This window comes from Mustela putorius, unplaced genomic scaffold (genome assembly GCF_011764305.1).
Source record: "Mustela putorius furo isolate JIRA1106 unplaced genomic scaffold, ASM1176430v1.1 tig00003987_pilon_pilon_pilon, whole genome shotgun sequence".
Lineage (NCBI taxonomy): Eukaryota > Metazoa > Chordata > Mammalia > Carnivora > Mustelidae > Mustela > Mustela putorius.
The window spans coordinates 18,709,647-18,734,269 of NW_025422126.1; the positions used below are offsets into that span (position 1 = coordinate 18,709,647).

Consider the following 24,623-nt stretch of genomic DNA (forward strand, 5'->3'; position numbering starts at 1 on the left):
TTAGCTTTCATTGCTTTTTCTACAACCCTCAGAATGTTGTTTCCTTGAACAATCTCCTTTAAAATATGAACCTCTAGGTGAATCTCCCTGCCTTCTTCCCTTACCCCCCGTTTGATGTTGAGGTGATCACAACTCCTTTAACATGAAGGTTTTTGTGTAGATCATCTGCACCCGCCTGGAGGAGTACAACAGCCGGCAGGCTTTATGCGACGGATCTCCCGAGGGACCGCTACTGCGCAATCCTGGAAACCACGACAAAGCCAGGACCCCGAGGCTCCCCTCCTCCGCTGATGTGGAATTCTGCCTAAGTCTGACCCAGTACGAATCCGATTCCATGGATAAAGCTGCCAATTTCAGCTTTAGAAATACACTGGAAGGTAATCCCCTTTTATCACTCATTTAAAATTTCTTCTGTTTTTGTTTTTTTTTCCCCCTGAACTCCTATTTGTAATCTCTTATTCAAAACCCCAGATATGTTTAAGAATTCTGAATTTTCTGATTAAGGAAAAGTGGCATATATGCCTCTGTGGCCAATAATCCTCACAGAATCTGAGCAGCACACCGTAATCTGACACACACAACTCTTCAGTAAAAGGTACAAATACACCAGCTGTCACGATAAAGAAAGGCCATGGGCAGCCCAATGGTGAATAAGGTCAGCTTTTTCCACTGACAGAGTACTGACACTGAACAAAACATTTTAATACCACGCAGTGTTTTGGAATTATGGATAAAAGACTGTGGATCTATCATACTTTGCAAGTTTTAGTATTTTACCTAGTTTAAAAACTTTGAACACTAGGCTTTTTTAGCCAATTCCATTCTTTTGCCTATAATAGGGATAAAATCTATGCTTCAGGTTAAGTTGCCATCTCATTATCCCCCAAGATTGCTGTACTTTGTCAGAGATTCCTTCTCAGAGGCTCTTCTAGATCTTACTCTTCCTACAAAGCTCTCAGTCCTGCTTGCTTTTCTTCAGCACCTGTTGATTCTTCCCTGCTCATGTGGTCCTAGACAGAACCCACTTTTTTCACCTCAATATGCATTGTGGAAACAAACTGCAAACAAAACAAAACAAAACCAACCAACCAACCAACCAACCAAGAACATTCACTCAAGTCACAGATTTAATGGGAAGTTTGGTGAGAGAGAGGGCTAATTTGTTGAAAAGTCAACAACTCCACATTTAACTCTAAACAATCTACCTCTTTGGCACCCTACTGTGTAGACAAAACTTTCTCTCATTTCTTTCTTCTTAACTTTCTTTTTTTGTTTTCTTGTCATTGTGGTTGTTGTTTTATTTTCTAACTTCTGTTGTTCAACTATATAGAATAGTTTTACTCTCTCTTTCACATCCCTGGGTCCATCCAACCATAACCTTTGGGCCTTGCTCTCCTTGAGAAGCAGTTTAAACAAGAAATATATCGCCTATGTCACCCGAAAGAGGAATCCTGCTTCCAGTCATTAAAATAAAAATTGTGTTTATCTTCTGAAAGTAATATTAATGATTAACATTTTACAGCTAATTGCTGTACCAAACACTGTCTCACTTAATTCTTGCAACCATCCTCTGAGAAATAGAGCACCATTATTTTGAGTTTAAAGAGAGGAGACAGAATTAGAAATATTATATAATTTGGCTATAAGCATTCGTTAAGTGACTGAGCTAAATCTGTTCTGAGAATTGTCAATTGCCAAAACCCAAGAGTCCTTTCCATTGTACTCTGGTGAACTAGAATGGGTTGAGAGTTTCTTGAGAGTGAACAATAAATATATCAAACTGGACTTTTAATGATATAATATTGGAAAGCAGTGCCTGGTGCCAGGAATCTCAGAGCCTATACCCTGAGACAAAGGTGCACACACAAGTTGGCAGTTACCATCTGGGAGGACTGGGTGTCCCACTGGACTATGCAGAGGTTAACAGCAGGACTCCAAATTCTGACTTAATGATACTGCAAAGTTGGACCCCATCCTTAAGGAAACAGAAGTAATCTATAGGTTTTTCAGGCAGATTTTCTAGAAGTGAGAAAGCATGAATTATGTTACTAAGAAACATCAAGGAACATGGGCTGGTCACAGAAATAAGGTAGAAGAGCTACACTTTTCTGGAACTAGTTGTGTCAACTCAGCCAGTGGCTTCCAAATGAGTTTCTAATGCAGTTATTATTCTTATTCACACATAGTCTAGCACGATTTCGAGGAGAAGAAAAAAGGCATACCATACCGTTGCACGTTGTCTGGCACATGACAGGTGCTCAGTAAGTTTTTGATAACTGAATACATAAATAAAACTGAATGCATTTCAAATTGCACCTAACCCACCACTTAGCTTATTTATCCCTGTTGTATGTTGCTAATGTGGGAAAACATTAGCAAACATTGATCTGAGCTATAAATGAAGGCTTTCCCTGATCAAGGGCACTTCTTTTATCCTTTTCTTTAACCTCTTATTCAGAAATAATTTCAAGCCTATGGAAAAATTACAACAATAAAATAATCCAAAGACACACATAAACCCATATTCACTTAGTGTGTACATTACATCTCATTTACTGTCTCTCTTTCCCAAACTGAACCACGTGAAGGTGAATTGTATGGATTAGAACCCTTTATCCCTGGATACATCAGTGTATTTTTCCTTAGAGTAGGAATATTCTCATACATAATCACAGGCTGGTTATTAACTCCAGTAAATTCTATATTAATATAAAGCTTTATTCTAATCTAATATTTATATTCTGTTTTTAATGACCTAATAATGTCCTTTATAACATTTTTTCCCTCCGTAACAGGATCCAGACTAGAGTAGGTAACCTTGGTTGCCATGTCTCTTTAGCCTTCTTTCTTCTGAAATATTTTTACAGATCCGCCTTTTTTAATTTAATGAGATTGGCACTTTGGGGGAATACAGTTTCTCCTACCATTTGTAAATAGGATTTCCTTTTTTTTGAGTCTGTCTGATATTTCCTTATAAATGGATGCAGGTAATGCCTTCTTGCCCAGAATTCTCTGTAAGTGGTTTTGTGTCTTTTTAAGAGAGTATCTCTTCGGGAGGCAGAGGACAACCATCTGTCTAATATTGGTGATGTGAAGTTTGATCATCTGCTCCAGATATGGTCCAATTTCCCCACTCCATAATTACTTATTTTCTTTCTTTCAAAATAATAAATTGACTACATGGAGATTTTTAAAATACTATGCAAATATTCTACATTCTTCTACAGTTGCCATCCAGTGGTTGTTACAAAATGATGATTTTCTATCTTCAGCACTTCCTTTACATTTATTAGCACTCAAGATTCTACTGTTAGCAGGATCCCACCTCCCTGGTGGGCTTCCTCTCTATCATCTATCCATCCATCTAATTATCTATATATCATCTATTTTATCTATGTAGATGGATAATCTATCAATCTATTTTAATCCACCTATGATATCAGTAAAGACTTTCAGCTCTCAGGATTTCTTCAATGGTATGTAATTCTTTAAGGTGTAAAATTATCTTAGTGCTTAGATGGTCCCAGATTCCATCTATGGGTACCCCATTCAAGCTGGCTTTTGTGTCTCTATTTCACCTCCCCATTTTTTTTTTTTTTAGCATTTTCTTTCTTTCTGATATAACAAAGTGTTCTAGAGTCATCTTGTATCTGCAGTGCCTCAGGCCCGAATCAGTCATATTTTTTTCAGAAGCAATGGTTCCTTTCTGTGGGGAAGGATATCAGGAACAAAGATCTGGGAGCAAGTCTTGCTCACTGAACACATTTTAAAATCAGAATAGGGTGAGATGTGGGATGTCTTGACCTATAGGAGTGTTCAAGTGAGTATAGCTGTGAGGAGCACAGGGTGGGAGAAGCAGGAGCAAAGAAGCTACTGCATTCTTCTCTCAATAAATGTAGGTGGAATGGAATGGTCAATTTTGATTGATCCTCACGGTTATTGCTGCCCTTTGATTCTTTTCAGCCTTGTGAGAGGTGTGTAATGTACATCCCATGGAACACATTCTCACAGCAAGTCCTGGGATGAAGGAGCTGTTGTGTTTTCATCTGCTGAAGTTATTTTTGTAACCTCAGCTTTCCTCTTAGATTTAAACGTTGAAATAAATATTGAAAATGTGCCACTTAATTGTGTAAAAGAGGCTCATGTTCTTCAATAAAACAAGGAAAAAAATAAATATACATTATAAAATGTAGTCTTCTGATTAGGCTAAATATTTCGTCCCCAGGCAGTGTGGGCTATTGGATTCAAAGAAGATTCTTCTCACATCCAAATCTCTGACTGTCCATGGCGTCTTGTACTTCGCAGTTTATAATTGTGCTAATGCAAAATTAGCAGTGGCATGTGTGTTGGGGGCTGAGGGAGGAATGCCAGTTTAGCGAAGTGGTTAAAAGCAATCAAACTGACTGGACGTTGATCCAAACTCCACCACTTCCTATGAAGTGGTTGAATATGTTATTTCACTTCTGGGCCTTAGTTTCACCATATTTAAAATGTAGATAAGAATAATAATTTATGGGGTTTGTGTTAAGACTAAATGATATAATACATGTAAGGAACTTATAACATTTCTTTAATAACGGCAGCTATAATTATGTTAAACCAGGGTTAGTTGTTGACAACTCAGTTATCACTCATTAATTTTTCTGACAATTAGCTTAGAAAACAAGTATGGACTGACTCCTGAGAAAATGGGCCATGATGGGCTAGGTGTAGTAGAAAAATGGGGAGAGGGAACGATGGAAAAAATTTCTTGAAACAGACTGAGAGATAGATAGCATTTTTTGAGACAAAGAACTTTTCAGGGGGAATTCCCCAAAACAAGGAGATAAGAGAAAAGACAGCTCCTGTGACCCCAAAAGGGAAAAAGGTACAAAAACAAGGAACAATTCTAATTTAAAGTTGTGTTCACAACCCTAAGCACAGTGCAACTTAGGATCATAGAAACTTAGAGCTGAAGACACTTCACGTGTTCATGCCAACATCCCGTACTGTGCTGAGACGCCACTATGAAAACATTCCTGGGTGGCCATTCAAAGACAGGGACTAACCTATCTCACAAGTACAACAAAAAGCTCCAGGTTGAGGGGGGAAAAAAAAAACACTTAGTTCTATTCAATTTGATGAACACTTTTATGATCCCGATACTACAGGAAATTATAGATGCTTAAAGATGTATAAAGATGACAGTTACATGGTTTCTGACCTCAAGGAGCTTACTATCCAATGAGGAAATCCCACACAGGCACATGGGGAAAACACAATGTGACAGGCAGTATAAAATGAGGTAGGAACCCAGAGATAAACCAGACATGTTTCCCAAGAAAATAGAACTGGGTCTTGAAATATCAGTAAATTCTCACCAAAAAGGGAGGAGGAAAAGCATTTCCAGCAGAGGGGACAATGTGCACAGGGAACAGAGATGTGAAATTAGTTACCAAAAAATAAGAAGTTGTGTATGGCTGAAATATTAACTTTGCAGTGGGAGAGAAGAAGGGGTGTAAAGACTTTAGAATGTATCACAATACCCCTTTATCTCAATCTACTCTAGAGGAAAAAAAAGTGATAAGCTCCTAAAAATAGGCCCACAGATCCCTAGAGAATTAAGAAACTAAGGTTTGTTCTATGTCTCTCATAGCTTCCCTGTAGAAGAGAGATATTTGAAAACCCAATGTTTAAAAATCATGATACAATGTTTGTATCTTCAAGAATATGTCTACATACCTTGTTTTATGAAACATTGCTCTGTAAAATGTGAGTCAGGAAAGGTAGGAGGAAGTTGTCCTCTCTGTTTTAATAAGGTCTGAAGCTAGTGGCTGCAGCAGAATGTGGGATGATTAATCAGTGAGCCATTGGGGTGGACGATGGATGGTGAGGGCTTGTTTTCAGGTAGGGGACTGAGATACAGATGAGTTGGTTGGAGTAGAGCAACTTTTGTACACTCCAGAGTAGAGAGGATCAGGAGCTCTCGGTAACCAAATGCGAGGTGGACAGGTGAGAAACACAGTGAGGATGGTTCTGAGATCGAATCAATCTTCCATTGATTTCTCATAATTTGTCCTTGTTTTGTCCTCTTAAGCTATACACCATTAAAAAAGCTAGTTTGTCTTCTTATAACAGCTCTTCAAAAATACCTGCTACTGTGATTCTCCAGAACTTTTCTTTCTGGCAGCCCTTCAACCCTATTTTATTGTGACTGCCAAATATATCATTGGGAAGCCTCTCACCTCTTCATTTACTAGGATTTCTTGAGAAGCAGTTCAAGGAAGAAAAAAAAAAAAAGAAAGAAAGAAAGAAAGAAAGAAAAAGAAAAATTGCTGTGGGCTTTAATGAAAGAAAATGGAAGTTTTGGCATTTTATGTGCATATTTGAAGAGAAAGGCAAGTCAGAGTGAAGTCTGATATAAAATAAGGACTGTTATATTATGGAGAATGCTTTGTGGATATATATACATGTTTAAGAGATGTAGAGCATTAGCTGCACTCAGGGTAGAGTTAATACTTATGAAATAGGTTCATAAAATATAAGTTAAGTGTAATTCCTATATTTCAAATGTATGTTAAATTCTTAATCAGTGCCTTTTTTCTCAAAGCAGGAAGGTGGCAAGGTCAGAATACATTTATTTTATCTGGCTATTAGAAACTATCTAGCTAGGATATAGTGATCGCCTGGTAGAAACTATGTTTGACCATTAAGGGGCACTTTAAATTTTGTGTAAACAGATTTCTTTAGACTTAGTGTCATTGTTCAGACATCTGGGTAGTAGAAATTCACAGTTTTGTATTTTTTTTCCCAGAAAAAAATACTTGAAAAACAAATAGTTTAGAGTGTTGGGATATGATTGCTTGATATTCAGTAAACTTTTAGCAACAAATGTGATAATGACATACCCTGAGATCTCTCTGTAAACCAAAACAAAACAAAACAAATTGGAGTGTTAGTCCTCATTTATTTATACAGCTTTAAACGATTCTTCAGTTTCTACCCTCTCTGACTTGTTGTAATGCTATGCAAATTGTCTTTGCCAAATGTGAATATTGAGAAAGTAAAAAAATTTATTTAAGGCATGTGTCATCTTTGCTATGAATTAAGAGATGCTGTTATTATGTACTGGCGAACACCATCTTGGAAAGCTACAGTGGAGAGAGAGAAGAACTTCCCAGATCTCTATAAAGTGGATTGAAACACTGATTTTGAAGGCGTATAACAATATACAGGAGTACTGGTTTTAACATTATGAACATTCCTCATTTTAAAAATCTATTTAATAACGACCTGTTTAGGCTATTGTGAGAATATACACACACCTAGCTCCTATTATATACACATGAAATGTTTCCTTTTCTTTACTCCTGTCCTTGTGATTTGCAATAGTTGTCCCAACTTCCCTTATAATTTAGTAAGTTACTAGTCCTCCTCATATGTCTTTATTCATAATAGATAGCTTTTATTTATTTTTTCATCATTTGAATTCACTTTCGAAAATGGCTATTTGCTGAAGGATAATCTTATTTTCCATTTAAGGTCACAGAAAGGAGCAAAATAATAATACATCTGTTCTAAATGTAGAGTCAGGCATTAGACATATGGAAATTTCACTTCCTTGGGACAAATCTTGAGGAAAATGCCAGCACTCATTAATAATAAACACTGCAAAGAAAAAGCAGGATTCTATTTTTATACATTTATTTGTTTATTTAACAAATATGAGTTGAGAGACTTTAGGACACCAAAGACAAAGTAACTATGTCTTATGAAGGACTGCCTTGTAATCTTCTACAGTGGTAAGTCTAAAATATTTTGGCTTCATTATCTATTTACAGCTATTACAAAATATGGATAACGCCAATAAAACTTTGTTATGTTGGTTATATCTATAGCCACTTACCATTTTTAAAACTAAAAACTAAAAAAATATATATTTGATTCATTAAAATAACAAAAATTATCAAATCCATATAAATAACATAATTAAATATATTGAAAATATATTAAATATATTTTGAAAAAACAATGGAAAGTGGTATGCCACTTCTTTATATTTTTGCAAAAAAAAAAAAAAAGACATCTGGATTTTATGTCTGCTTCTACACTCAGTGATATTATGATATGGTGTTGGTGGGAAAACCTGAAGAAAACCCAGCCTCACACATATATAAAATTAGAATAAGGAGAAATATTTTAAAATATATTCTGGTAATTGTGGATTTTTTTAAAGATTTTATTTATTTATTTGACAGAGAGATCACAAGTAGGTAGAGAGGCAGGCAGAGAGAGAGATTGAGAGAGGAGGAACAGTCTTCCTGCTGATCAGAGGGCCCGATGTGGAACTCCATCCCAGGACCCTGAGATCATGACCTGAGCCTAAGGCAAAGGCTTAATCCACTGAGCCACCCAGGTGCCCAGTAATTGTGGATCTTAATTTTTTTTATAAAGCCAAACTTGATGCCACTTGCAAAATATGGGTTCGCTTGGACTTGTTGATCTTTCATATTTTGAAATATGTCTAATATCAAAAAGTCATATTCATTCAGAAATGTTTAAGGTATTGAGAATCTCTTGAGCTTACAGTGATGGTATTAAATTTTTCAAAATTCAAAATTCAAATCTCAAATTTTCAAAATTCAAAATAATTTTTGCTTAAAAACTCAAATTTTATCATGGGCAAAACATTATCTTCAGGTTTTTTTTTTTCTTTTTTAAGATTTACTTATTTATTTGAGAGAGAGTGGAAGGATCACTACCCAGTGATATTGAGGGAGAGAATCTCAAGTAGATTCTCCCCTGAGCATGAGACTCAATGTGGGGCCCTGTTGCAGAATCTTGAGATCATGACCTGAGCTTAAACCAAGAATCAGATGTTTAACCAACTCTGCTGAGCCACCCAGTGCCCCATCAGTTATTTTCTTTTAAGTGACATTCTCCATAGATCCTATAGATCCCAATATCAAGAAAATTTCTGCCAAATGCCTAAGTCTGAATAACCAGAGTTTATGTCTCAGCTGTGTATTCAGGTAGAAATGGATTCCATAAAAAGCATGGTTATTTCAGTTCTCAGTGCAAACAATGGCACAACTGCTTTTCTTCTAGATAACCATCATACTTAAGAGTGCAGCAAAAGTATTACATATGTATGTTCCATTCTGGCTTCTCTAGGTTACCAGAACAGAACTTTGGTCTCTGATATCCTCTCAATCATATTCTGTTCTATGGCCCAGCACTATTCACTCCACTCTGAGTGGGTATCTTAGAAGAAATCATTGTGCAAAAACAAAGGACTTTTTAGAAGACCAAAAATACAAAAGAATCACAGTCAACAAACTAATAAATGTACATAGACTTCCACTTCTGGGAAAGTGGAGTAGATACACATTTCCTTATTCCTCTCTCTCAGTACAACCAAAATCTCTGTATATTGTACATAAAGCAGAATAATACAAATGGTGAAGATAAGGCAGACTTGCGAGAGAACCTGGGACCTCTTGATGTGGTAAGGAGTCCCTTGTGCTTTCTTTTTGCCTCATATATCCAAGATCTAGAGCTGAAGAAGCCTGGAAATAGTAAGAAGTTTAGAAAAAGACAAAAACAAACTAAAGAACAACAGAAATTTGCTCTCTTTAGCCAAAAGAAATAGGGAAGAAAGTTTTTAGGCAATAACCACTATACTCCATTCAAACAATAAAAATACCAAAAAAAAAAAGAAAGAAAGAAAGAAAGAAAAGAAAACAGGAAATGAAATAAAAGGAAAGGAAAGAAAAGAAAAAAAAAAGGAAAGGTGGTAGAATCCCCACTCATACTAGTAAATGTTAGCCGGGGTGACTAGAACTTCATCCTTATCAGACTAACAACGTGTCCCAATCCTGGGGATGAGGCCTTCCAATCTGCAGTGTTAGTGGAGGTCCTGTAGGGGGCAGTAATGAGGCATTCCTACCTCTCAGAGCCAGAAAGTATAGAGGCTTGTAGAGAACAAGTCGGGTGGGGAAACTGGACTTCTACCCCCACCTTGCATTTATGAGGCAATGTTTTGTTTCCCCTTCCCTTGCTGGACTTGAGTTAGAGAAAGCCAGTTAAAACAGAGTTTTAATAAGATCCAGAGTCTCAGAACATAATACCCCAAATGTTTAGGATTCAGACAAAAATTATCACACCAAATAAATCTCATGCTCAAGTGAAAAAGGCCATCCGTGGACAGTAACACTGAGATGACAGAGAGGCTCATCATATAATGATAAATGAGTCATTCTCCCAAAAAGATATGGCAATCCTAAATATGTATGCACCAAACAAAGGAGCTCCAAAATATATGGAGCAAAAGCTGATAAAACTGAAAGGAAAATAGACAAATCTACAATTACAGTTGGAGAATTTAATACCTCTTTCTCAACAATTTATAAGACTTGACAGAATATCGACAAGAATTTGGAAGAACTCACAACACCATCAACCAAAAGGATCTGATTGACATTTATGGAACACTTCACCCAATCACAAAAGGATAAACATTCATTTTGAGAGCCCACAAAACATAGACTAAGATAGACCATATCCTAGACCAAAAAGAAACCTTAACAAATTTAAAAGAAGTGAAATCATACAGGTTGTATTCTCTTACCAAACTAGAAGTCAATAACATAAAGTTAACAGGAAATATCCATTTAAAAAAAAAAAGGGTAGAAAGAAAACCACAGTCTAACATCCTTCATACAAGGTTATTTCACTATATGAGTGTCTTCTATCTTGACTATTACATGGAAAATATCTTGACTGTAATATTATAGTATAGTTTTTCAGGGTGATACCATTGTGGGGAATTGAATAAAGGGCACATCAAATTTCTCCTTATAATTTTTTATAATTGTATGTGAATCTACAATTATCTGAAAATTTCAACTTTAATTTAGAAATAACAAAACCAAGAAACCAAGAAACATTTTTAGACCAATATTTGAAATCAATTTTAAATAGATGGGTGTGATAAAAGACCCTAATATTGAGTCCTTTTGGTCAAGAAATTGATGATACTTTTGTGTGCTGGCATTTATTCATAAATCAAGAGATCCAATTTGTAACACCATCCAAGATAATATTACAGTTATTGATATGTGGGAAAGCAGGCTTAGGACAAACATAATATAGATTTTATTCTAAGTGTCACATTCCACAAATAGCTATTATCACTTTTTCTCTTGCCAGTTTGAGATAAATAGAATTATTGCCCAGAGAATAAAGTAATTGCCCAATAACTGGTATACAATTCATCTGAATCTATAGATTGTTTACAGAGAATTCCCTTAAATATACATCATGGTTCTAGTAGAACAAGAAATACCTGCATCTCTAATTTTGTGAGTACCTCTAAAACATCTTTATTAAGCTTACAAACCATCCTTCTTAGATAGCCTTACCTTGTTTTGATTTATACAAACAGCATTAATATTTAGTTCTATTTTATAGTCATATATTATGGGGGAATAAGTTTCCATATAAATTTGTAATAGCTACTGTTTATGTTATAGTGACGTAAGACCAGAAACATTTTAACAAGGCAATGGCCAAGTAGATGACTAGCCTAGCTCACTGGTTAAGAAAGAGCCTTCCTCCTATTTTTAAGTCCTGCAGTTGTCAAATTTCTGGTTTGAAGAAAAACGTAAAAGGTTATATGTCATTAGCCTTGGGAATCTGAGATACATTGTCTAATTAATCTATGAAAAATCTATTTTACTTTTAAAGAGATTTGTAAGCAGTAGGATAAATAGAAAAGTTGATCATTAGACTAAAGTATTTGGGAAACATATTACATCCTGAATAAGAAATCTGAGAAGTTCTACAGTATAGAAAGCTGTTTTGATTTGTTCAACTAGAAAAATTTGTTTAACTAGAAAAATTTCTGACTAATTTGACCATAGATCCCATGATTACCATCACCTTATATATTTTGTTTCTCCAAATAGTCTTTTAAACTCTTTTGATTTATACATTTCAAACACTTACTTGGGAAAATCTGTCCTAAAATTAAAATGTTACATGCTCAAATAACAAGGATTAACTCTAGTATCTATCTTTTTAGAGTCAATCAATTTCATGCCAGAGACCATGAATAATTATCCTTTTCTTCTTTACTGTTAAGTTTAAGAGGATCAATGTGATTATTTATTCTCAAGCTATTCCAGGAAACAAAAAAGGAAGGAAAACTTCCAAGTTCATTCTATGAGGCCAACGTTACCCTGACATCAAAACCAGATAAAGACTCCATTCTTAAAAAAGAGAACTACAGGTCAATATCCCTGATGAATACAGATGCAAAAATTCTAAGTAAAATACTAGCAACCTGAATCCAACAATGCATTAAAAAATCAACCATGATTAAGTGGGATCCATTCCTGGATTTTGCAAATCAATAACATGATCACATTAATAAAAAAAAAAAAGAATAAAAATCGCATAATCATTTCAATAGATTCAGAAAAAACATATGACAAAGTTCAACATCCATTCATGATAAAAACCCTCAACAAGGTAGGTTTGGAGGGAATATACCTCAACATAATAAAGGCCATAAGAAAAATCAACAGCTATGATCATCCTCAATGGGAAAACAAACAAACACAACAGAGTTTTCTGCTAAGGTCAGGAACAAGACAGGTATGTCCACTCTCCCCAGTGTTATTTAACATAGTACTGGAAGTCCTAACCACATCAATCAGACAACAAAAAGAAATAAAAGGCATCCAATCAACAAGGAAGAAATGAAACTTTCACTATTTGCAGATGACATGATTCTCTATACAGAAAACTGGAAAAGGCTCCACTAAAAAACTGTTAAAGCTGATACAGAAATTCAGTAAGGCCAAGGATATAAAATTAATGTACAGAAATCTGTTGCATTTCTACATAAAAATAATGAAACAGCAGAAAGAGAAATTAAGGAATCAATCCCATTTACAACTGCACCAAAACCCATCAGATACCTAGAATAAACCTAATCAAAGAGGTGAAAGACCTACTCTGCAAACTATAACCCTGATGAAAGAAATTCAAGATGACACAAAAAAATGGAAAGAATATGTTCACAGGTTGGAAGAACAAAAACTGTTAAGAAGTCTATACATCCAAAGCAATCTGGACATTTAATGTAATCCTTATCAAGATACGCCCAACATTTTTCACAGAGCTAGAACAATGATCCTAAAATTTGTATAGACCCACAAAAGGCCCTGAATAGCTAAAGCAACCTTGAAAAAGAAGAGCAAAGCTAGAGAAATCACAAGTCCAGACTTCAAATTACATGACAAAACTATAGTAATCAAGACAGTATGGTACTGGCACAAAAATAGACACATACATCAATGGAACAGAATAGACAACCCAGAAATTAACCCACAACCACATGGTCAATTAATCTTTGACAAAGCAAGAAAGCATATCCAATAGGAAAAATAGAGTCTCTTCAATGAAGAGTGCTGGGAATGAAGGTGCTGGGAAAACTGGATAGTAACATGCAGAAGAATGAAACTGGACCACTTTCTTAAACCACACACAAAAATAGATTGAAAATAGATGAAAGAGGGGTGCCTGCATGGCTCAGTTGGTTAGGTGACTGCCTTCAGCTCAGGTCATGATCCTGGAGTACCAGGATCAAGTCCTACATTGGGCTCCTTGCTCAGTGGGGAGTCTGCTTCTCCCTCTGACCTTCTACTTCTCATGCTCTCAGTCTCTCTCTCAAATAAATAAAAATCTTAAAAAAAGAAAATGGATGGAAGACCTAAATGTGAGACAGGAAACCATTAAAATCCTAGAGAATACAGGAAATAACTTCTCTGATACTGGCTATAGCAGCTTCTTACTAGATGTCTCCAAGGGAAGGGGGAAAAAAACCCACAAAAATATACTATTGGGACTTCATCAAAATTAAAGGCTTTATGGCCACAATCACCAAACCGGAGAGAGCCAAGGTGCCCTTCAACAGACAAATGGATAAAGAAGATATGGCCCATATATACAATGGTATATTGTGCTTCCATCAGACAGGATGAATACCCAAATTTGTATCAATATGGATGGGACTGGAGGAGATTATGCTGAGTGAAATAAGCCAAGCAGAGAGAGTCAATTATCATATGGTTTCACTTATTTATGGACCATAAGGAATAGCATGGAAGACATTAGGAGAAGGAAAAGAAAAGTAAATTGGGGGAGATCAGAGCGGGAGACGAAGCATGAGAGACTGTGGACTCTGAGAAACAAACTGAGGTTTTGGGAGGGGAGGAGGTGGGGAGTTGGGAGGCCCTGATGGTGGGTACTAAGGAGGGCATGTGTTGCATGGAGCACTAGGTGTGGTGCATAAACAATGAGTCTTGGAACACTGGGAAAAATAAAATTAAATTTAAAAAAATAAAAGGCTTCTTCACAGTGAAGGAAATAACAACACTAAAAGGAAAACTATGGAATGGGAAAAGATATTTGTCAATAAACTGTCTGATAAAGGGTTAGTACCCAAAATATATAAAGAAATTACAAAACTCAACACCCCCCAAAAATGAAAATCCAGTTAAAAATGGGCAGAAGACATGAATAGATATTTTTCCAAAGAAGACATACAGATGGCCACCAGACACATGAAAATGTGCCCAACATTACTGATCATTAAGGAAATACAAATCAAAACTACAGTGAAATACCATCTCATGCCTGTCAGAATGGCCAAAATCAACAACACAAGAAAAAAAACAGGTTTTGGTGAGGATGCAGGGAAAGAGGAACCCTCTTGTATTGTTGGGAATGCAAACTGGTATAGTCATTGTGGAACACAATGGAGGTTCCACAAAAATTTAAACGTAGAACTACCCAATGATCCAGCAATACTTGATATTTACCCAAAGGATACAAAAAAACTCATTCAAAGGGATACATGCACCCCAATATTTATAATAGCAGCATTATATACAATAGGCAAACTATGGAAACAAACCAAATGTCCATCAACTAATGAATGAATAAAGAAGATATGGCACACACACACACACACACACACACACACAGAGGAATATTATTCAGTCATAAAAGAAAATGGAATTTTGCCATTTGCGAAGATAGGGATGAGGTTAGTGATTATTATGCTGAGCAAAATAATCCATCAGAGAAAGACAAATACTATATAATTTCATTCATATGTGGAATTTAAGAAACAAAACAAATGAACATGGGATGAAGAAAGAGAGAGAGAAAGGTAAACCAAGTCTTAACTACAGAGAACAAACTGATGATTACCAGAGGGGAGTTGGATGGGAGGAATGGGTAAAACAGGTGATAAGGATTAGGGGGTGCACTTACAATGACCACCAGGTTTTGTAAGGAAGTGCTGAATCACTAACTTGTACACCTGAAATTAATATTATGCTTTGACTAACTGGAATTTAAATAAAAACTTTTTAAAAAGAAGGGGAGAATATCCCAAAGTGATTATTTAGTTCATTGGTTATAGATTTCAGTGGAAATTTATAATAGAGCTTTAGCTAGATCCAGGGGCAAACATGTGAAGTAGAAGACTGTTTACAATGCCAAGTATGTGTGAGATAAAAACTATCAAGGTCTTTTTAAAAATTCATTAAAGTTGCTGCTTATACAACTCTAGGGATGCCATCCAATTTTTATTATATTGTGCTCCAGAGAAGGAAATTATAAAATAATGATCTAAATGGAACTCCCTAGGGTTGTACATTTTTATTATGCTATAAATCTATCCTCCCTTAAAACTAAAACTTAAAAAAACTAATAGCTAACAGTTGTTGAGAGGTTACTAAATGTTAGGTACTTTAGCAAACATTTTTTTTCACCTTTTATCAACGTTATCCTAAGTGGTAAGTTTTATTTATTATCCCCAATTTTATGGATTTAAAAAAAGTATGTCAGAAAGGCAAGGTCATCTGCTTATAGCAACATCAATCATAAGTGGCAGGGCTAGAATCCAAAATCAAACTGAATTTTGACCTCCTGATCTCAATTGGAAATGTTTAGAAATTTGACAAGTATACTACCATCCTTGCAGAGAGATCCCTAGAACTCAAGACATGAGACCCTGGGTAGGCTATTTACATTCACATAGCACAACTGTTTCATCTACAAAATGGGGGTAATATTTCTGTACTATCTATCTCCAAGTGTTCATTTGAGTTTCAAGTAAGAATCGTTTGTTAAATATGGAAAGCCTCTGTTATACTGCAATGAAGAAAATTATTTTATTTTATTTTTTTAAGATTTTATTTATTTGACAGATCACAGGTAGACAAGAGACAGGCAGAAGGCAGGGTGCAGGGGTGGGGGCGGGGGGGGGGAGCGGGATCCCTGCTGAGCAGAAAGTCCCATGCGGGACTGAATCCCAGGACCCTGAGATCATGACCTGAGCCGAAGCAGAGGCTTAACCCACTGAGCCACCCAGATGCCCATGACGAAAATAATTTTAAAAATTTATTCATAATATTTGAAATCTATTATCTTTTTATCAATAATTTTGACCCAAACTCTATTTATTTTTATTTTTCATCCTCCAGTAAATTCAGAATCTTTTGATAGTTGCCTCACAGTAATTGAGTTATCAATAGAAGCTTTGAACATTAATGAACTTGGAATTATCATCTGAGTGTTTAAATAAGTAGAAGAGAATATACTGATAAAAAGGATTAGTTTTATGGGCAGAGATACTTGAAATATGATCATTAATAAGGATAAGAAGCCAAAAGCAACTACTCTCTAAGTATGCCTTCCAAGATTCTACAGGTCATTAGTTCCATAATATTGCTGAGTTAATCTATTTATTTCTGCTTCCCTTTATTAGTGCTCACTTTAAAATATTGTAAAAAGAAATCCCAAATAATGCAGCTTAAAAAAGACAGGGTTTTTTGTGTTTTGTTTTTTTATTTTTGTTTTTGTTTTTTTGTTTTTTGTTATCATGAAACTTCAACAGAAGTAGATAATCCAGGATTGGTAGTGCAGTTCTACCATCTTCGACTCCCAACATCTAGACATTCTAAATCTTCATTTCAGGGGTGGCTCAGTTTTTAAACGTCTGCCTTTGCCTCAGGTCATAATCCCAGGGTCCTGGGATCAAGCTGCTTTGGGCCACTTCCGGCCCCCTGCTCAGCAGGAAGCCTGCTTCTCCCTGTCCCACTCCCCCTGCTTATGTTCCCCCCTCTCGCTGTGTCTCTGTCAAATAAATAAATAAAATCTTTAAAAATAAATAAATAAATCTTCATTTTAATATCTTCATCTTAATCAGCAAGAAGAGCACAAAGTAGGAAGAGGAATGTGTGTCCATTTCCCTTTAAATGTGTGTCCATTTCCCTTCTAACATAAGCTGGGAGTGTCTCTCGTCAATTCTGTTTTATCTCTCTGGTCAAATAGACATGGCCACACTTAGCTCTCAAGGGCAACTGAAAAATGTCATCTCCAGCTAGTGCCATGTGCCCCACTACATTTAGGATATTTATTATTAGGAAAAGGAAGAGAACTAGTACTGGTGAAGAAAATATCAGTTTCTTTACGATCCTTTTCCCTAATGCTTGTTGAAATAATTTCCTTAGTGTTTTTTGTTAAATGAACATCAAGTATGTTCTGTCTACTATGTTTCATATAAGACAACAGTAAACCTGTAGTGGTAAGTGAAGTACCAAAATATTCTTTTGTTCCAGAACTTTCAAGTTACTAAATTGGAGAATTTATTATATAACTTAGGTTATTAGAGTAAGGTGCTAGAATGCACAGACCAAATATTTGTGTCCCCTCCAAATTCATATGTTGAAATCTTCTCCCTCCAGGTGAAGTGTTAGAAGGTGGGCCTTTGGGATTTAATGAGGATTAGATGAGGTGATGAGAATGGAGCCCTCATGTGTAGGACTAGTCTCCTTCTAAGAGTCACAGCAGAGCTTGCTTCCCTCTCTACTCTCTGCCACGTGTGGATACAACCAGAACTGTAGTTTGCAGACTGTAGGAGGACTTCACCAGAACTTGACCATGCTGGCACCCTCACCTTACAACCTCCAGAACCATAAAAAATAAATTTCTCTTGCTTATAAGTCACATGGTTGATGATACTTTGTTACAGTTGCCCACATGGACTAAGACATTAGAGCCATAACAAACAAAGCCCCAAATCTTAGTGGTCTAACAAATAAAAATTGATTGATTGATTGCTCAAGCCACGCCCAGTTTGGATAATAATAGTTGGTGAGTGGCCTGTCATGTGGCTATTTTAGTGATTCTACCTACTCTCCCTCAGTTCTCTGGTGGATCTTCTGCATGTTCTTAGAAGACAAGAGAAGGGAGTGTTTGGAGGATCCTAAGGGAACAATATATGGGTCAAGCCTACGAGTGGTTTACCTACCTTCTGCCCATATTTCATTAGACCCAGTTCATTCACAGGGCCACACCTAAATAGGAGGTTGATCGTACATCCAGAGTTCAAAGAAATAGGTTTTTTGAACACAATGAATGGATATGGGTTGTTTCTTTCTCTTTGAGCCTTTTCAATTTTTTCTTCTGTAGGATTTAATAATTGCTGGAGGTTTTAGTTTTGGACTCACATTGAAGCCTCAATTCCTAATTTATCTGTTCTCACTTGCCATTGCTTTCTTCTTCCCACCGACCTTTATACAGTATTTTCCCACTTTATCTCATTTTCCACCAAGTAGAAGAAGGCCATGAAATTCTGTTCTCCCTAGCCATTAAAAAAGTATTCTTCTTTCTCAATACCGTCTCTCAAAATGCATCCCATTACCTACGGATGAATAATTATTTCTATTTGTGTGTTTTTTTTCTTTTTTTTTTTTTTAATTTATGTGTTTTTTTTTCATTGAAGTATCACCCCTCTCTTCTTTCCTAACATCTACTGTTTTCTCTCCCAGGTGGAACAACACCATAACTATTTTTCATACAAGCTCCTTGACCCTTTCTCTATATAAAGTTATTTATTGCATCAGGAGAATATTGAGAGAATGGCCTATTCAATAACATAAAAGCCAGATTCAGAGCCATGATCCATCTCACACTATCATAAACCCAGGAACATTAGAGGTACATTCTTAGAATTTTAGCTTAACTGACTTTTTTTTTTTTTTTTAGCTTAACTTATTTTAAAGTTATGCGAGCAACTGTAGTTACATGTTTGAAAAAGGGAAAGAAATATAATGTATTTATTTATTCAATAGATAAAGTAGATAAAGCATCAACTTTGTGTAGTACCCTAGGAATGAATCTTGAATATGATGCAGATCCTTCTCTCTTGGATCTTACAGTCTGATTAAAAATTGGACCATGAATACATAAATTTAATCCAAAAAAAATTATTAAGAAGAAGGAAGTATAATTGTTATTAAATAGTAGGATCTAACCAAGTGTTTATTGTTAGAGATACTCTATTTGGGAATCTGATATTTTCAAGGATGAGTTGGAGTAAGTCAGATAAAGTACAAAAAATAAAATGGGAGAAATTACAAATTCTTTCCAATATCTTAACAAAATAGTCTTATAAATTCTCAGAGACTCCTTATAATTAATAACAACTGCTGGTGTCAATATAGCCCCACTTTTTACTCCTAAAACTTTTCAGATTCATTATCTTAGTTGCTCCTCTCAAAAGGTTTATACCCCCTTTATTATTACACTTATTTTGGAAATGAGGGAACTGAAATTCAGAATAACTTGACCAGGTCACACAGATAATAAGTAGCAAAACCAGATCATCAACAGGGGAGATTATGTCCCCAAGTTGTTCAAACAAAGAGACCAAGCTTTACAGGAAATAGAGAGTAGAGGTTAAGAATCAGGTTGCCTGGGTTTAAATTCTGATACTGTCACTAATAGCCAGATGATTCTTGGTAAGTTTAATCTGTCTTTACTTGAAATCCTCTATTTCCAAAGTGAGGAAAATCACAATACCTACTCTGTGTGGCTATTACATGGGTTAATATTTATAAATTACTTACTTAGAAGAGTCTCTGTAATGGGAAATTTTTGCTAAATAATAAAGTTACTGACTTGCATGCTTATTTTCTAGCTCCATGTACAAACCAAATTCTAAGCAATGGAGTAGACTAGTGTTTTAGATCTCCAGTGGACAAAAATTATTCCAGGGAGTATTAACCCTAAACTGAGTTGACATCCAAAGTGTAACAACATGATAATACTTTCTACTAAAAATGACTTTTAAAGTCAGACTTTGAGATGGAATTAAACCCTTCTACAAACTTCTGAAATTCAGTAAGGGAATTCAGTTTGACAGAAACAAACATGGGGCTTAAGGAGGTAAACATCTGGCCTTCTGTAATGGTGGTACTCCCAGAGAAGGCCAGTCTTCTGTGTTTTACGACAGGAATCTGATTGATTCAGCTAACTGTATACCATCTGAAGTCCTGTGATCAGAGGCTTATAAAGTACTCATCCAAAGAAAAAGGGAGAGTGGGAACCTCCATGATAGGACATTCTCAATCTTGAAAGAGAATATTATGAAAAACTGGGCTGGATCAGATGTCTCAGCTTTTTCACTGAAAAGAATTAAAGGAAACAAGGATACTGTTGGAACTAGGAAAATGTGTTATGATGTCAGTGATTTTATATTTTAGTACAACTAATAGCTCCATATCAACTAAGAGTTACAGCATGACTAAGAGCAGAGCATTGAAATCTAATAGATAATTAGCCCAAATCCTGACTCTGCCATTTACCAGCTGATTGGCTTTGGATAAACCATACTTTTTTCCATCTTAGTTTTCCCACATGAAAGTGGACTTGATGGTATCTTCTTTACAGAGTTACTATAAGATTAGGTTCCATAAGAACATTAGGAAAACAGCCTCGTGCCTACCACACAGAAATCAAAAGTGCTGTAACATCAAAAATCTTTGTTGCCAAGAGGTAACTAAGTAAAAACAAAGGTGAGTAAAATATATGAATCATGTTTCTATTATAGTTAAATTGTGGAGAGGAAGCTTTGTGATATGCAAGCACAAGCCTCTAGTTGAAATTGGTGGTTGAAAATGCAAACATACTTGTGAAAGATTCAATCATATTTTCAAGTGATTTTAATCAAAGGTATATTAACAATAATTACCTTGGTACAACACAGAGAATATGGTCAGAAGTACTGTAATAGTGTTGTACTGTGACAGATGTTAGCCACGCTTGTGGTGAGCATAGCATGACATAGACTTGAGGAATTGCTATGTTGACCACCTGAAACTGATGTAACATTGTATGTCACCTATACTTCAACTAAAGAAAACTTACCTTTAATTTAACATAAGTAGAATCTTCATTAATTTTGCTTCCCTACAACTGACTTTATTTGATGCTCTCATACATTCATGACAATAATTCCTACACACAAATTTATAGATATGAGTGATGAGAAAGAAAGAATGAGATAAGGGAAAGAACACAGAATTTAGAATGAGAACATTGAAGAGATACTTTTGGCATTCACTACTCAAAAAGCATGTGATCTTCAATGTCACCTAGATGCCACAAACTTTTCATTTGCACTGGAAGCATGGTGGTACCTATTCTACCTCCCCTACGTGAGGAACATCCAGTCACATGTTGGAGTTGAATCATGTCTGCTGTGATAGCTGAAGTATCTTTTCTCTACTCTTTACTCAAAGACATCAAGTTGATACCTTGAAATTAACAATCATGGGAATATTTACACCATGAAAATTGACAGATGTTACAAAACAACATATTCTGCCCCTGCCCCATATTTCCCTTCTAAGATCTGGTTATTGGGCTCAGTGGGTTAAACCTCTGTATTCAGCTCAGATCATGATCCCAAGGGTCCTGGAATCAAGCCCTGCATCAGGCTCTCTGATCAGCAGGGAGCCTGCTTCCTCCTCTCTCTCTGCCTGCCTCTCTGCCTACTTGTGATCGCTGTCATTTAAATAAATAAAATCTTTAAGATCTGGTTATTAATCTTTTGCTAACATACTACTGGGAATGTCCCATTAGAAAATGTGCCTGAAAATGTTTTTGCGAACTATAAAATATAATGCAAACATGTTAAAATATTCATTATAGAAAGTCATAGATATATAGATAATCTGTGACTTGCATATGAAAACGATCTTGCCTAATTAAAAATCAAGACATACATAAGATAGTAGGAAACATTTAAATCATTTAACTTGTATTTCACAGAATTGTTCTATTGAGTCACGCCAATGAAAGAATGTTATATAGAACCTTTGCAGGGTGACTAACCATCTCTGTTTGACTAGGATTATGGGGTTTCCCAGGACAAGGATTAGCTATCTAATTCACAAGGCCCAATGCAAAATGAAAATATGGAACACCTTGTTCAAAAAATATTAAGAATTTCTAGATAGCAACAGCAGAACATGAAGCCAAGTACGGGCAGTTCTGGGTGGGGAACACTCAGTTGCATGCTTGTGAAACCTGTCCTATCCATGACACAGTATTTTCAGTGCTAAAGCCAGAACATTGTGGGGCAAACAAGGACCAGGATGGTTGGTTACCATACCTTTGCTTTGAAAAGAGTTGGCCCTAGCATTAGTATGCCATCATTTTTTAGCATACCCAGTGAAATATACCAAGTGTGCCAATTAGTATCAATTCAGTCATAAGTGAAGAACAGGAAAGTAATACAGCTTGAATAACACTTTGTCTATAAAAATCTTTGCTTGTTTCAGTCTGTACAATTCGGTGAACTAAATGACTCTGCTGTGGGGTTCAATATTCCTGTCTTGCCAAACACACAAATCTAATCTTAGAATATAGAAACCAATTATAAAATTTTCCTTAAAAATAAGTTTCAGACAAATTTTAAATGAAGAAACGGACAATTATCTTTGATGTGTAAAACCATTTTATTGATGCGTCTATAAACTCGAGATAAGATCTAAGAAATGCTGAAAAAATAATGAGATGATGTAAATTATATATGTGCTGTGTATTTATAACATGTATGTAAAGAAAATGATCACATACGTGCATGCACATATACAACACCCACACACTGAGTTACTAACAGGTGAAATTAGTCTGATATTGAAAACAACAAACAATTTAAAGTGATGACACATGAAATAATTCTGTTTCTCTCTTTTATTGAGTTTAGGGAGATGACTATGACTTCTTACCCATAGTCTTTGTATAAACAATGAAAATAATTAAAGCAGTGATTCTCAAACTTTAGAGTGCATTAAAATTGCCTGAAGACTTGTTGATGCAAATGGTAAATCCCACTGATTTCATTGCAGTAGTTCTCTGGAGGGCAAGAGTATTTGCATTTCTGACAAATTTATAGGTTAATGCTGCTGGCTCTGGGACCATATTTTTGAGAACCCTGGAATTTGTTGAGCATTTGTGACCTTAACTATCCATCTAATAATTATATGGTAAGAAGACATCATCCCCTGCTCCATTTGCTTCATTGCTCCATTCCCTGTTGTTGAAGGAATTTCCTGAGTCAAATTAAAAGTATTTTCTAATAAACATAAATGCTAATTAATTACATTTATGGCTGTAGAACTAGTACTTTATTTGAGAAATCTTGAAATTGGATTGAAAGTTAATGCTTCCATTATACCTAGGGACCTGCTTACAGCCAAGATCTTTTTTTTTTTTTTTTGGATGGGCAATATTGTATTTCTGCTGCAAGTAGTTTAAAGTATAAGCCTTTGTTAAAGTACTAAGCCATGAAATACAACCCCTCAAAATCATTGGGTATAACCTTGTGAGGCTATGCACTTCATAGTTCCTGAATTAAGTTGCACATTAGGAGACTAATTAGGGGGAATGTAGCCAGGGGCCAGACAGTCACTTTGCATAAATCTTCAAAAACGCTAACGTACCTTTGTCTATCTTTTTGCTTTCTTCTCTCCATTTATATCACTGAAACTCTAGTATTAAAAGAGGTTTGAGATGCACTGAAAATAAAATTAAATCAAATAAATATACTCTGTTCTGAAGATTTAACTATGTACTTTTTCACATTTCAAAGTCTACTAGGCATGATGAAGTGCAACATCTATAACCCAACTTCCTAGAAAGGAGCATACAGAATTAAACAAGATGGTGAAAATGCCCATTCAGTGCCTGCCACGTAGTAGTTGCTAATTTTCTTAAACATTATTTTCAAGGGTACACTTTGGAGCAGTTATCAGCTGAAAATATTTTATCTCATTTTTAAAATTTATTTTTTTTTAAGAGAGAGAGAGAGTGCATAAGCGGGAGGAAGCAGAGGAAGATAAGAGAGATTCTCAAGCAGGTTCCACTCTGAGCAGGGCTCAGTCTCACAACCCTGAGATCATGACCTGAGCTGAAGTCAAGAGTCTAAACCATGAGAGACTGTCATCTCTGAGAAACAAAGTGAGGGTTTTGGAGGGTTTTGGTGGGGTGTATTAATTGAGCCTGGTGGTGGGTATTAAGGAGGGCACGTTATTACATGGAGCACTGGGTGTAGTGCATAAACAATGAATTTTGGAACACTGAAAAAAAATTAAACAAAACAGTAAGAGGCTTAATTGACTGGGCCACCAGGTACTACAACATGAAAATATTTTAAGGCAGAAGTGTGTGGTGTGTGATTTTAAGGGCAGAAGCATTTTTGGGCTTCCAGA

At 35.7% G+C, this 24,623-nt stretch overlaps 1 protein-coding gene across 1 annotated transcript in view; it reads left to right on the forward strand.

Moving 5' to 3' along the window:
- The window catches only part of TYR (tyrosinase), a 109,603-nt gene that overhangs the window by 9,374 nt on the left and 75,606 nt on the right, over positions 1 to 24,623 (forward strand). Inside the window, 1 exon segment of the mRNA XM_004763563.3 lies at positions 161 to 377. Within this exon segment, the coding sequence (XP_004763620.2) occupies positions 161 to 377 (217 nt within the window).